This window comes from Salmo salar, chromosome 13 (assembly GCF_965601325.2).
Source record: "Salmo salar chromosome 13, fSalSal1, whole genome shotgun sequence".
Lineage (NCBI taxonomy): Eukaryota > Metazoa > Chordata > Actinopteri > Salmoniformes > Salmonidae > Salmo > Salmo salar.
This window is the reverse complement of record NC_138303.1, coordinates 89,410,624-89,425,101: the sequence shown is the minus strand read 5'-3', so window position 1 is coordinate 89,425,101 and position 14,478 is coordinate 89,410,624. Positions and strand designations below refer to the sequence as shown.

The 14,478-nt window shown below is 43.2% G+C and overlaps 1 protein-coding gene across 4 annotated transcripts in view; it reads left to right on the top strand.

The window, feature by feature from the left end:
- The window catches only part of LOC106567758 (neurofibromin), a 77,938-nt gene extending 64,805 nt beyond the window's left edge, over positions 1-13,133 (top strand). For 2 of the 4 annotated variants that reach the window (XM_045692332.2, XM_014137461.3), the window contains 12 exons: positions 138-264; positions 351-482; positions 653-788; positions 963-1,120; positions 1,351-1,476; positions 3,809-3,930; positions 4,012-4,112; positions 4,227-4,369; positions 4,467-4,513; positions 4,600-4,816; positions 6,240-6,357; positions 6,726-13,133. In XM_045692332.2, coding sequence (XP_045548288.2) covers positions 138-264; positions 351-482; positions 653-788; positions 963-1,120; positions 1,351-1,476; positions 3,809-3,930; positions 4,012-4,112; positions 4,227-4,369; positions 4,467-4,513; positions 4,600-4,816; positions 6,240-6,357; positions 6,726-6,885 — 1,587 coding nt within the window. In that variant the 3' untranslated portion in view covers positions 6,886-13,133. The remainder of the gene's footprint in view (positions 1-137; positions 265-350; positions 483-652; positions 789-962; positions 1,121-1,350; positions 1,477-3,808; positions 3,931-4,011; positions 4,113-4,226; positions 4,370-4,466; positions 4,514-4,599; positions 4,817-6,239; positions 6,358-6,725) is intronic. The other 2 variants (XM_045692333.2, XM_014137465.3) reach the window with 2 other exon arrangements.
- The last annotated feature ends 1,345 nt before the right edge of the window (positions 13,134-14,478 follow it).

Here is a 14,478-nt window from a genome sequence, read left to right as displayed (position 1 = left end):
GTACTAAACACACAAACATACACACATACACAAACATTCGGCTCACATTTTCGGCCAGATCTTTTTACAGTTTCACTTTGATTTCATTATCTTTCCCTAACTTGAATTGTGTGTTCCTCCGGTTTCTCCCTGTCCAGAGTCCAGAGGAGGTGTTTATGGAGATCAGGAAGCCTCTGGAGTGGCACTGTAAACAGATGGACCACTTTGTGGGCCTCAACTTCAACTCCAACTTCAACTTTGCACTAGTGGGTCATCTGTTGAAAGGTAAGTAGGTGGGGGTGTCTAAGCCTCGGGTCGGCCGGGGACTGCATGGTTTAGCTCTTTGTCTAACCACCCACCTCTCTGTCTAGGGTACAGACACCCCTCCCCCAACACAGTGGCGCGGACCATCCGGATCCTCCACACACTGCTGGCCTTGGTGGGAAAACACCTCAACTGTGACAAGTTTGAGGTGAACACCCAGAGTGTGGCCTACCTGGCAGGTGAGTTAACGGAGAGCTCCACAATGAAGCCATACTTTTCTTTTTCAGCCATAGTAGGATTGTTCATATTGTCTTTAAACAATGATATTCTTTATTCGCATGGCAACTGTTTCTGTGTAGAAAATAAACTGATGTAGTATTGAATTGACCTGTGAAATGTCTGTGTGTAGCTCTCCTCACTGTCTCGGAAGAGGTCCGGAGCCGCTGTAGCCTCAAGCACAGGAAGTCCCTGCTCCTCTCAGACGTTACCATGGAGAATGTTCCCATGGACACGTACTCTGTGCACCACAGCGACCCCAGCTGCCGGTGAATGACTACAGGGCTGGCTGCTGAGTTGATGTAGAGGCTGATAGAGTAGCTGCAGCACCAGCTGACTAAGCAGAATTTGTCTCTCGCTGTATCGAACAATGTCAGAGGAATTTTATGGGCCATGTGTGTTCACCTTTCATAATGTTTTGTTCTTCCCTCCTTCTGTGTCAGAACTCTTAGGGAGAGTCAGCCGTGGACGTCCCCCAAGGTGTCGGAGCGCTACTTAGTGGTCCACTACCCCACGGGGGGGCAGATCAGCCCGCGCACACGCAAGTCCATGAGCCTGGACATGGGCCAGCCTTCCCAAGCAAACACTAAGAAACTGCTGGGTAAGACACCTGTCAGTCATTCTCTACTGTTAGATCCAGGCCTCTGACCAACAGAGGAGTTTTAACATGTGACAACTGATCAGAGGTATTTAGACTATATACGTTCATGCAGGATGACTTGGATATCCATAGAATATCCATGCAGGTATGTACTAGTTTAGGTATGGAGAGTTGACCTGTGTATGCATGCCCCATTGTTTAACATGAGTTTTTCAATGCTGGCTCACCAGGCACTAGGAAGAGTTTTGATCACTTGATATCAGACACTAAAGCACCAAAGAGGCCAGAGATGGAGTCTGGAATCACCACGCCTCCAAAGATGAGGCGGGTGGCGGAGAATGATTATGAGTGTCCAGGTCAGTTTCTCTCCTGTACACCAGACACTTACACAATGTTTGTGGCTGTTGACACTGATGTTAAAGGGGCAATCTGTAGTTGAAACAATAATAAAGTGTTTTCCCCGCCACTGTTTCGGTAAAAAGCTGAGGCATGGGGCTGGAGAAATGTACCCAATCTCAAATTCATAGACTGCCACGGATTCAAGAACTGACAGTCCATGATATCAAATTGATAGTTTTAATCATGTTCTGAGGCTATGAAGTGTTTGTTTACATTTACTTTGGAGTAAAACAACCTTATTTTGGGTCCTGATGGGGTAAAACAATTGAACTAAGCTCATGAGGCATTTTATAAGTTCTATTGGGCCTCCAGAGTGGCGCTGCGGTCTAAGGCACTGTATTGCTGTGCTAGAGGCTTCACTACAGACCCTGGTTAGTTCCCAGGCTGTGTCAAAACCGACTGTCATCGGGAGTCCCATAGGTCGGCACACAGTTGGCCCAGCGTCGTCCGGGTTAGGGGAGGGTTTGGCCGGGGAGTAGGCCGTCATTTCTTCTTAACTGACTTGCCTAGTTAAATAAAGGTACAAAAAATGTGTGTGTGTGTATGTGTGTATATATATATATATATATGCCTCTAACTTTCTCCCTCATTATTATTCACGATTCATTCTTGATTTATATATATATATATACACACTGCTCAAAAAAATAAAGGGAAAACTTAAACAACACAATGTAACTCCAAGTCAATCACACTTCTGTGAAATCAAACTGTCCACTTAGGAAGCAACACTGATTGACAATACATTTCACATGCTGTTGTGCAAATGGAATAGACAACAGGTGGAAATTATAGGCAATTAGCAAGACGCCCCCAATAAAGGAGTGGTTCTGCAGGTGGGGACCACAGACCACTTCTCAGTTCCTATGCTTCCTGGCTGATGTTTTGGTCACTTTTGAACGCTGGTGGTGCTTTCACTCTAGTGGTAGCATGAGACGGAGTCTACAATCCACACAAGTGGCTCAGTTAGTGCAGCTCATCCAGGATGGCACATCAATGCGAGCTGTGGCAAGAAAGTTTGCTGTGTCTGTCTGCGTAGTGTCCAGAGCATGGAGGCGCTACCAGGAGACAGGCCAGTACATCAGGAGACGTGGAGGAGGCCGTAGGAGGGCAACAACCCAGCAGCAGGACCGCTACCTCTGCCTTTGTGCAAGGAGGAGCACTGCCAGAGCCCTGCAAAATGACCTCCAGCAGGCCACAAATGTGCATGTGTCTGCTCAAACGGTCAGAAACAGACTCCATGAGGGTGGTATGAGGGCCCGACGTCCACAGGTGGGGGTTGTGCTTACAGCCCAACACCGTGTAGGACGTTTGGCATTTGCCAGAGAACACCAAGATTGGCAAATTCGCCACTGGCGCCCTGTGCTCTTCACAGATGAAAGCCGGTTCACACTGAGCACGTGACAGACGTGACAGCCTGACTGCCATTAGGTACCGAGATGAGATCCTCAGACCCCTTGTGAGACCATATGCTGGTGCAGTTGGCCCTGGGTTCCTCGTAATGCAAGACAATGCTAGACCTCATGTGGCTGGAGTGTGTCAGCAGTTCCTGCAAGAGGAAGGCATTGATGCTATGGACTGGCCCGCCTGTTCCCCAGACCTGAATCCAATTGAGCACATCTGGGACATCATGTCTCGCTCCATCCACCAACGCCACATTGCACCACAGACTGTCCAGGAGTTGGCGGATGCTTTAGTCCAGGTCTGGGAGGAGATCCCTCAGGAGACCATCCGCCACCTCATCAGGAGCATGCCCAGGCATTGTAGTGAGGTCATACAGGCACGTGGAGGCCACACACACTACTGAGCGTCATTTTGACTTGTTTTAAGGACATTACATCAAAGTTGGATCAGCCTGTAGTGTGGTTTTCCACTTTAATTTTGAGTGTGACTCCAAATCCAGACCTCCATGGTTTGATAAATTGGATTTCCATTGATTATTTTTGTGTGATTTTGTTGTCAGCACATTCAACTATGTAAAGAAAAAAAGTATTTAACAAGATGATTTATTTCATTCAGATCTAGGATAGGTTGTTTAAGTGTTCCCTTTATTTTTTTGAGCAGTGTATATCATTTTTTTTTTTTTTTTCTTCAAGAATCATTGGGTACATATAATTCATTTATAAGTCCAAAATGATTGTGGCAACTGCAGATTCTTTGAAACTGACACAGGTCCCTATCGCTCTCTCTCTCTCTCTCACACCCTCGCTCTCTCTCATACCCTCACTCTCTCTCACAACCTCGCTCTCTTTCACACACTCTCGCTCTCTCCTCCCTTCCATTCCACAGAATCGACCCAAAGAATCTCCCACCATACCCTGAGGAAGGTGTCTGTGTCAGAGTCCAACGTGCTGCTGGATGAGGAGGTCCTCACAGACCCCAAGATCCAGGCTCTGCTGCTCACTGTCCTGGTGAGACCACTCACTCCGCTTCTCCCACTTCCTCTGTATAAGTTTGTGCCTATTTCTAACATGCTTGCCTCTATACTATAGGCTACATTGGTGAAGAATACAACAGATGAATTTGACCAGAGAATCCTCTACGAGTTTTTAGCAGAAGCTAGTGTTGTCTTCCCTAAAGTATTTCCAGTTGTGTAAGTGTTTCGTTTCAACCCAATAAAGTATGTATTTTTTCCAATCCCCTTTTAATGTGTACGCATGCGTAAATAACTTTCATCCTTCATATTATCTTGTGGTTTTCTCTCCAGTCATAACCTGCTGGACTCAAAGATCAACACCCTCTTATCACTGTGCCAGGACCCTAACCTCCTAAACCCCATCCATGGCATCGTGCAGAGTATGGTATACCACGAAGAGTCACCCCCCCAGTACCAGCCCTCCTACCTGCAGAGTGAGACTCCACCCACTCCTCCCTCCATACAACTATGGGTTCTGGAGAGAAAATGCCAATTTAATACTCATCGGTGTTTCTTCTGTTTCTCTCTCAGGCTTTGGGTTTAATGGTCTATGGAGATTTGCTGGGCCCTTCTCAAAGGTGAGCAGACACATTTGCCTCTTTAGACTATGGAAGGTTTATTGTCAGTGTTAGTAAATTCCATTCCATTCTGCTTGTGCCAACAGCAAACCCAGTTCCCAGACTACGCTGAGCTGATAGTGAAGTTCCTGGATGCTTTGATTGACACGTATCTGCCGGGGATCGACGAGGAGACGAGCGAGGAGTGTCTGCGTACGCCCACGTCGCCCTACCCCCCGCCGGTCCAGAGCCAGCTCAGCATCACAGCCAACCTCAACCTCTCCAACTCCATGACCTCACTGGCCACCTCCCAGCACTCCCCAGGTCTGATCACAGATACAGTGTACACACACACACGCACACACGAGCACATGCAGTCAAATCCAGCCCTTCTGTCTCTTGGCAGATTTGATTCTAAGGAATAGCTGTGATACTTTACAGTAACCTTTATCTCAAACAAAATACATATTTGATCCATTAACCTGTCTGCATTATATCTTCATCTTAATATAGTCTGGCCTGTTTTAGTCTTTCCATTTTACCAATCAGAAGAATCAACTTGCTCTAACAAACACATAATTAGAGAGAAATATAAATGACCCATCCATCCATTTCCAACTGAATCCGACATCATCTGAAAAGTTCCAGCCACTATCTGTAGCATTACATCGTGGTTCCCCAACCTGGTCCATGTGTAAGGCTTATTCTCTCTTTCTTTAACTCATTAATGCATGATCTTCTCAAAATGTATTATTTAGTGTTCATACACATTTCATTTCATGTTTTTGTTCCCTTTTCTTCCTCATTTGTTATGCTTGATGCGGTGTAGTTTATAGACCATCTCCAACAATCTCCAACTTGTCTCGTTAGATGACGGGGACAACTAGAAACTATATACACTCCCCTACGTATTTATTTGGACAGAAGCTAAAACTTTTAATTTGGCTCTATACTCCAACAAATGTTTGATATGAGGCGACAGTACAGAATGTCACCTTTTCTGTGAGGGTGTTTTCATACATATCTGTTTTACTGTTTAGAAATGAAAGCACTTTATGCATCTAGTTCCCCATTTGAAGGTGTCATTAGTATTTGGAAAAATTCACTTATAGTTTCTGGATGCTACCATGACTGAATCGTGATAATCATGAATTAATTACAGATAATTATGAATGAATGGTGAATAATGATGTGTGAGAAAGTAATTGATGCAGTAACAGGTGAGGTTAGCATTTTGGGGGTTATGATGCCTCTAACTTTCTCCCTCATTATTATTCACGATTCATTCTTGATTTTCCGTAGTCATGGTAACATCCACATTTGTGTTCAGAACATATTCTATTCTCTGTTTTATTTGAAAATGTAATGTTATACTGGATGTCTATATACTTTTGGAAATGTTTCATCATTTGTTTTAGTCTTGAAGAACATTTGAGTAATTCATGCTATGCCACTATTTGGAAGAAAGAATTGGCCTCTTTTGCTCTATATTGTACATTTTATTTGGAACTAAAGAGACTTGATTATACAGATAGACTGGAGTATGTATACTTATAATCTTAACCATATTGTCTGATACACCTGAGAATGCTGAATGAATCATTTTTTTCCCCTTATGATTGATTTCTGTCACTCTTTGTTATGTTTTGTTTTTGTTAATCATGTTGCTCTTTGTTTCCTGTCATTCCTCTTTTTGGGTTGCCATGGTCACTCCCTCCTGTTTCTTTCCCACTCTGTGTCTGAGAAGCTTCTCTGCCTTGCTCTAAGTCCGCCGTTTTCACCCCACACCTCGTCCGGCCAGGTATTACAGCCCCTCGTCCCCATGCTGCTCCTCACTCCCAGGCACACGGCACAGCCTCTCAGAGGTGTGTGGGGGGTAGCAGAGGCCCATCACAAAGCCCAACAACACTACTGGAGCGTTTGTGATGAAGTCTTTGTACATAATGTTTCAATGCCCGTACACCATATGTCCTGTTTGTTCAAAACACAGAGCAACCCTGTTGCGATAAGTTGGAGCACTTACATCAGTCCATGGGTTGACTACTCCCCCTATTGTTGGATTTGTATATAACAACAGAGAATCTCTGAGAGTTATATACACTCTTCAGGTGGATGTCTCAAAAGCATTAGCATTTCTGTAGAATTATATAATAGAATCATTTCTCATGTATTAGTGTGACATATTATACCTGATGGTGTATGTGTGTGTGTGTGTCCGTCTGTCCTCCGGCAGGCATCGACAAGGAGAACGTGGAGCTCTCTCCAACCACGGGTCACAGCAACAGCGGACGCACGCGCCACGGCTCTGCCAGCCAGGTGCAGAAACAGCGCAGTGCAGGCAGCTTCAAACGGCCCAGCATCAAGAAGATCGTATGAGAGATGCCCACCACTAGGACCCCCTACCAGGGCCGCCCATGCCAGTCATCATGCTGCACTTCTACGCCAATTCTCCTGTCTTATCGATCTCTCTCTCTTTCTCTCTCAGCCTTGATTCTCCTCAGTTTCCTTCTGTTGTTTTTTGCGTGTTTCTTTTACCCTAACCCGTCCAGTCAGCCATATTTGCTTGACGATCAACATATATTGATGAACTGTCTGAATATGATGCGTTTTGTTTGTGAAGCAGTCGGTGTCTGAGTCTGGCGTTGTTTCGTTTGGTCTTTTTGTGTCACATAATGAGCTACATTGGAATCCTTTTTTAAAAACAGCATTAGTTGGAAGAAAGCACTGACATTGACAACACAGCAGAAACAGTAGGGATCATAGTATCTGAAGCCATTTTGTTGTCTTGCTTCTTTTGTCTTGGTTGAATTTTATATCATAATGACAAAGTATTATGAGAACCATTTTTGTGATTTGCACAACTTTCTGTAATTCAACATGCATGTACATTTGTTTGTTTTTTGCCTTTAAGTGTTGTTCATAGAAGGACCTTTTTCATCAAGCTGAGAGAGCTTTGACAATGGGGCTGAACTAGATCAAAGTATAAGCTGCAAATGCCTCTCATTGAGACATGGACATGACAATAGAGATTGGACCTTGGGACCCAGTGTTGAGGAAAGGGATCCCTCTCACCCACCATCACTGCAGAGGGAGAGCACTACCCTGAAAAACACACACACACACACACACACACCGTTCTGGAGGAAATCACTGAAAGCACTAAAACCATCCTGTATTTGCAACACCTGTGAAAAGCATGGCCAACAACAGACATTAGTGGTTTACTGTGCTGTGGAGGTGGGGGCTGGATGATCAATTTGCCCTGTTTGAGCTTTGTCAGGCACAATCCAATGATGGCCAAGCCATGTGTCTTCATTGGTTATTGATTGTCCAAGCTGTGGGGATTCCTCTTGATTAGGCAGTATTTTTATTCTCACATGATGGCGTGCCAACTAGACAGGCCACTCTGGTGTTGGAGGACAGCAGCCCTGCAGGTTTCAGAACTTAAGCTTTTCATCAGCACGCTATTCACGTTTCACAACACTATGTCAGGGAAAGTTGGGAAGGAAAATCTGGAGGAAAAACAGGAATAGACAATGTCCTCCTATGTTGGAATGGACATTGGAAATCCGCCTTAGCTTTGAAATGTATAATATCTATAGTGGTAGTCTTAGTTGTTATTGTCTCATTCTTGCCCACACTTACTGTAAACACACATATATATATATATATATATGCACACACAACACACACTTGGGAGGTTGTTTTGTTCATTGTGTGCCTTTTCTAGTGTGTGTGTGTGTGTGTGTACCGTATATATATGTGTGTGTATATGTGTGTGTATATATATATATATATATATATATATATATATATATATACACAGTACCAGTCAAAAGTTTGGACTCACTTACTCAAGGGTTTTTCTTTATTTTTACTATTTTCTACATTGTAGAATATTAGTGAAGACATCAACACTATGAAATTACACATGGAATCATGTAGTAAGCAAAAAAGTGTTAAACAAATCAAAATATATTTTATATTTAAGATTTTTCAAAGTAGCCACCCTTTGCCTTGATGACAGCTTTGCACACTCTTGGCATTCTCTCAACTAGCTTCACCTGGAATGCTTTTCCAATACTCTTGAAGGAGATGCTTAGCACTTGTTGGCTGCTTTTGCTTCACGCTGTGTTCTAACTCATCCAAAACCATCTCAATTGGGTTGTGGTCGGGTGATTTGTGGAGGCCAGGTCATCTGATGCAGCACTCCATCACTCTCCTTTTTGGTCAAATAGACCTTACACAGCCTGGAGGTGTGTTTTGGTCATTGTCCTGTTGAAATACAAAGTATAGTCCCATTCAGCGCAAACCCGATGGGATGGCGTATCGCTGCAGAATGCTGTAGTAGCCATGCTAGTTAAGTGTGCCTTGAATTCTAAATAAATCACCAACAGTGTCACCAGCAAACCATCCCCACACTATCACACCACCTCCATGCATCACGGTGGAAACCACACATGCTGAGATCATCCGTTCACCTACTCTGCGTTTCACAAAGACACGGCGGTTGGAACCAAAAATCTCAAATTTGGACTCATCACACCAAAGGAGAGATTTCCACCGGTTTAATGTCCGGTATTATTTAGTAGTGTTTTCTTTGTAGCAATTCAACCATGAAGGCCTGATTCACACAGTCTCCTCTGAACAGTTGATGTTGAGTTACGTCTGTTTCTTGAACTCTGTGAAGCATGTATTTGGGCTGCAATCTAAGGTGCAGTTAACTCTAATGAACTTATCCTCTGCAGCAGAGGTAACTCTGGGTCTTTCTTTCCTGTGGCGGCCCTCAAGAGAGCCAGTTTCATCATTGTGCTTGATGGTTTTTACAACTGCACTTGAAGAAACGTTCAACGTTCTTGAAATTTTCCGGATAGACTGACCTTCATATCTTAAAGTAATGATGGACTGTCATTTCTCTTTGCTTATTTGAGCTGTTCTTGCCATAATATGGACTTGGTCTTTTACTAAATAGGGCTATCTTCTGTATACCACCCCTACCTTATCACAACACAACTGATTGGCTCAAATGCATTAAATTAACTTTTAACAACGCACACCTGTTAATTGAAATGCATTCCAGGTGACTACCTCATGAAGCTGGTTGAGAGAATGCCAAGAGTGTGCAACGCTGTCATCAAGGAAAAGGGTGGCTACTTTGTAGAATCTCCAATGTTAAATATATTTAGATTTGTTTAACACTTTTTTGGTTACTACATGATTCCATATGTGTTTATTTCATAGTTTTGATGTCTTCACTATTATTCTACAATGTAGAAAATCGTACAAATAAAGAAAAACCCTGGAATTTGTAGCTGTGTCCAAACTTTTGACTGATACTGTATATAAACACACACACACACACACACACAATACCTTATAATACAACTATACATTCATTACTAATCAGCTGCCTGACAATAATGAACCTGTATGGTTAAATATTCATGTAAAACATTGTTAAAATTCAGTACTTCTTGTCTAAAAACTATTCAAACAGAAAGTCCATGACTCTAGGGACCAGATTTGCTGAGGGTTTGCATCTACAAATGTTGCACCTGTATTTAAGACAATGAAATGTTGAAGTCACAACAGTATTGTTTTCAGTTTGCTCTTTGTTTTGTGAAAATTGGTGCCAATTATGTTCCGGGATCAAAAGCTAAAGTAAATCTGTCCCTGTTCATGATGTAAATAGTAAAATAATGTAAGGTAATTACAATCAAATTGTATTGGTCGCATACACAATGATATAGTTATGAATTATTATAGAATTTAATTTAATTGTATAATTGCAAAATAAATATTTAATTTGAAAGATTAGAAATATGAATAAAGTAAAAAGGCACGAGGAGGTGTGGTATATGGCCAATATACCACGGCTAAGGGCTGTTCTTACGTACAATGCAACACGGAGTGCCTGGATACAGCCCTTAGCCGTGGTATATTGGCCATATACCACATACCCTGAGGTGCCTTATTGCTATTATAAACTGGTTACCAACGTAATTAGAGCAGTAAAAATAAATGTTTTGTCATACCCGTTATATACGGTCTGATATACCAAGTCTGTCAGCCAATCAGCATTCAGGGCTCGAACCACCCAGTTTATAGTAAAAAATAACCTATGGTAGTAATCACCTCAAGACACATACCTACTGAATAGTGTTTTCCATGTTTAAAATCAGCCTACTGAAATGCTGCCAAAAAAAAGCATTGTGAGGGATTGAGACTATAGTCAGACAGTCTGTTCTCAGATAGGAGAACTATGTGTATTGGGAGTATAGCTGTACAGGGTGTTACTGGCCCTTCTTGCCATTGTCTTCCCTCATTAGTCGATAGTGTGGCACGTGTATAGGCATAGGGGTCAGTCCCATGATGCAGTGCGGCAGGCCCTGGGATGCTGCACCAAAGACTAGCTTGCAGTAGCGAAAGGAAAATCAAACCTGTTCTGTAGTTTTATAATTTTTGACTTTCTCTGAGCCTTTTCAGTTGGTCCGATATGTATTGCACAGATAGACTGAACGTGTGGCAAACAGTAGAGACTTCCCTTTCTGTAACAACAAGGTGCAGTTTGTTGAGCAGCACAGGAGTCCTCTGGTTACACCTTTCAATTTCTTGTGGAGCCTGGTTCCTCATTTCTGCTGTTTGAGGTTACCAACCAGTGCCATACATTGAGTCTAAGTCATGGTTGTTTTGGATGCTTGTGCCAACTCCTTCAAAATGTTTTTTGTAAAGTACTTGTTATCATAATGATAATCCTGTATAAAACACAATTCCATGAGATGTTTTTGACTTGCTTTGCTGAGGAGAGCATGTGCATTATGTACACTGAGTAGGAGTTGGTGTATAAAAATGAGTATGGAGATAGGAGGGAGGATATGAAGACTTGACAGTTAAAAAAACACTAGTGTTTTACTGGCCATTTAGTTTGTCACACACATCCAGCCATCTTAACAATCAACAACCATGCTCAACCATACATTTGTTTTCCTATTCTATTAATCTGGTTTAGATTTGACATGGTGACCACAAGAAAATGAACAATGTGCACACTTAGTTGTTTTTTCCAAATTCAAAGTGTGTTGGTGCTGTTGAGAGGTAATGAACCTTGTGTAATGAAGTTGAACTCCATGTCTGGATTTTGTTTACAAATGTTTTATTATACTTGAATCAGGAGGATATATGTCCAGAAGAAGCAGTTCCACATCATGGAAAGGGGAAAAAAATAAAGATTTAAAGATAAAATGGAGCAAGTTTACCAAACGCAATCAACAAGATTTCAAAAGATCTAGTGTGAAGGAAACCAAAGTTAAGGAACGGCAATATAGTACAAACAAACTCTAAAACTACTGTGTATTGATAAAGTCCTCTGAGAAGTCCAATATACTAACCCACAAATAACAGTTAGCTTTTTTAATGGGAATGAGAGATGATATAACTAGTGAGAGAGATGGACCAAGCTATGAATCAACGCTTTTTGCTTTTTAGTCAAAACCGCAGCTTTAGTCATCATGTACTATGATGTGTGTATCGTGAAAGTATCAGTTATTTAGTTCTGTCCTCATCAGACTTTTAGGAACTGTACAGATCTCTGTTTCAAGCGCATATGCTTTGAAGAGTGAACCCAACCAACTGTTTCTATTTGATATTTCTTTATTTTACATTGTATACCAGGCAGACAGAACACTTTGATAACCCTATCTTCAATAGACCCCTTCTTCTCAGTGTCTCATCTGAAAGGTTAGGCCGGAGGGAATGTTTTTGCCTTGGTTTTACTTAATGGAAATGTGCCACTTTTTAAAGAACTGAAAGGATGAATTCACATACAATGTGTCCTAAATTGAATGAATTGAACATGTCTGTACTTGAAGGCTCTAACATTTATTTGCAGCAGCACAGGAGAGACAGTATATAGATATCAGTTAACCACTTTGTTCAATGCAAAGGATAAAACAATTTTAAAATGTATTTTCTCTTCAAACGTGCTTTTAATATACAGGAATGGCCATTTGGACTTCCTTTCAAAATGGTAAAGCATAGAAATGACAGCTGAAAAGGTTTTGGATGCAGAGCACCCCCACCACCTGTTATCACACTAATACCAGAGGAAAGTGTTGGGAGCAGACACTTGTCTCTGAAAGGCAGACTGAGCTCTCTGTAAATGTGTTGTTGGTTTTCATGATTCTCAACTGAAGTCAATTGTCTTGCGCTGGTGTGATATCTCCTAATTTGGCACATCTCAAGGTTATGCAAAATATTTTTAACCACTGGCCACAGTTTTACTGTTTCTTTCCCGCATTTTTTTTACACAGTAAGCTCCACCTCTGTAAATAATTTTGTGTAAAAATTGACAAAGGTATATTTACTACACTGTAAATACATGTGATGATATATTGTATTATTTAGCTTTTTGTAAAGCAGTTAGTTGCTGTACATGTAAAACATACAAATTGAATTATTCTAGTGTTAGTAATGATGACCTCTCTCCATCATGTCACAGCATTGTCATTAACTATATTGAGGAAAATAAAAGGTTCAAATCGAGGATATAGATGACTGTGTACTCTAAACCTCCACTGTATGATAGGTTGCTGTCCTCATCTGACATTTACAGATGTTGCCCTAATAAATCATTTCTGTCCGACCTCTAGCTGCTGGAGTCATACTTGAAGATAATGGCATGTATGTGTGTTTTTGAATGTGCTTTTGATGTACAATTTATTGATGATAAAAAAATAGTGCTGCCCCTCCCTAATTAGTAAAATAATAGAGAAAAAATTAACCTCACAGAAGAGGCGTCCTTCGCCTGTCAGGGATTCTTAGGAGTGGTGGTTGGAGTCAGGCGCAGAGAGCAGAGGGTAAGTATAACGTCTTTATTTCTCCGGCACAAAACACAGGGCAAAACAGTCCGGAGAGAAATAAGGCGCCAGCCAGCACATCCAACAACAAACACTAAACTGGGCGGGCCTAACAGGCTTAAATAAATACAAATCAAGAAACAAAACATGGAACAGGTGCAACCAATAAGACCGAACAAACAGAAAAGGAAAAAGGGATCAGCGGCGGCTAGTAGACCGGCAACGCCGAGCGCCGCCCAAACAGGCAGGGAAGCCACCTTCGGTGGGATTCGTGACAGTACCCCGCAGCGCGCCGCCACCGGCCTCGAGGGTGACCCGGAGGACAAGGCGCAGGGCGATCCGTATGGAGGCGGTGGAAGTCCCTCAGAAGTGAAGGGTCCAAAATGTCCTTCACCGCTACCCAGCACCTCTCCTCCGGGCCGTACCCCTCCTAGTCCACGAGGTACTGTAGGCCCCCCACCCGGCGTCTGGAGTCCAGAATGGAGCGTATAGTATACGCCGGGGACCCCCCAATGTCCAGAGGGGGTGGAGGGACCTCCGGCACCTCACCTTCCTGCAGGGGACCAGCCACCACCGGCCTGAGGAGAGACACATGAAACGAGGGGTTAATACAGTAGTAAGAAGGAAGCTGCAACCGGTAACACACCTCGTTTATCCTCCTCAGGACTTTAAACAGCCCCACACACTGCGGCCCCAGCTTCCGGCATGGCAGGCGGAGGGGCAGTCCCCCAGTCCCCTGGTGCAAACACGGGGGGCCTCACTGCGGTGCTGGTCAGCGCTCATCTTCTGCCGTCCACTCGCTTTCCTTAATGATTCCTGGACGGCTCTCCAAGTGTCCTTCGAGCGCTGTACCCACTCCTCCACCGCAGGAGCCTCGGTCTGGCTCTGGTGCCATGGAGCCAGGACCGGCTGGTAGCCCAACACGCACTGGAACGGTGATATGATAGTAGAAGAGTGACGAAGGGAGTTTTGGGCTACCTCTGCCCATGGGACGTACCTCGCCCATTCCCTGGGCCGGTCCCGGCAATACGACCGCAGAAACCTACCCACATCTTGGTTCACTCTCTCCACCTGCCCATTACTCTCGGGGTGGAAACCCGAGGTCAGGCTGACCGAGACCCCCAGCCGTTC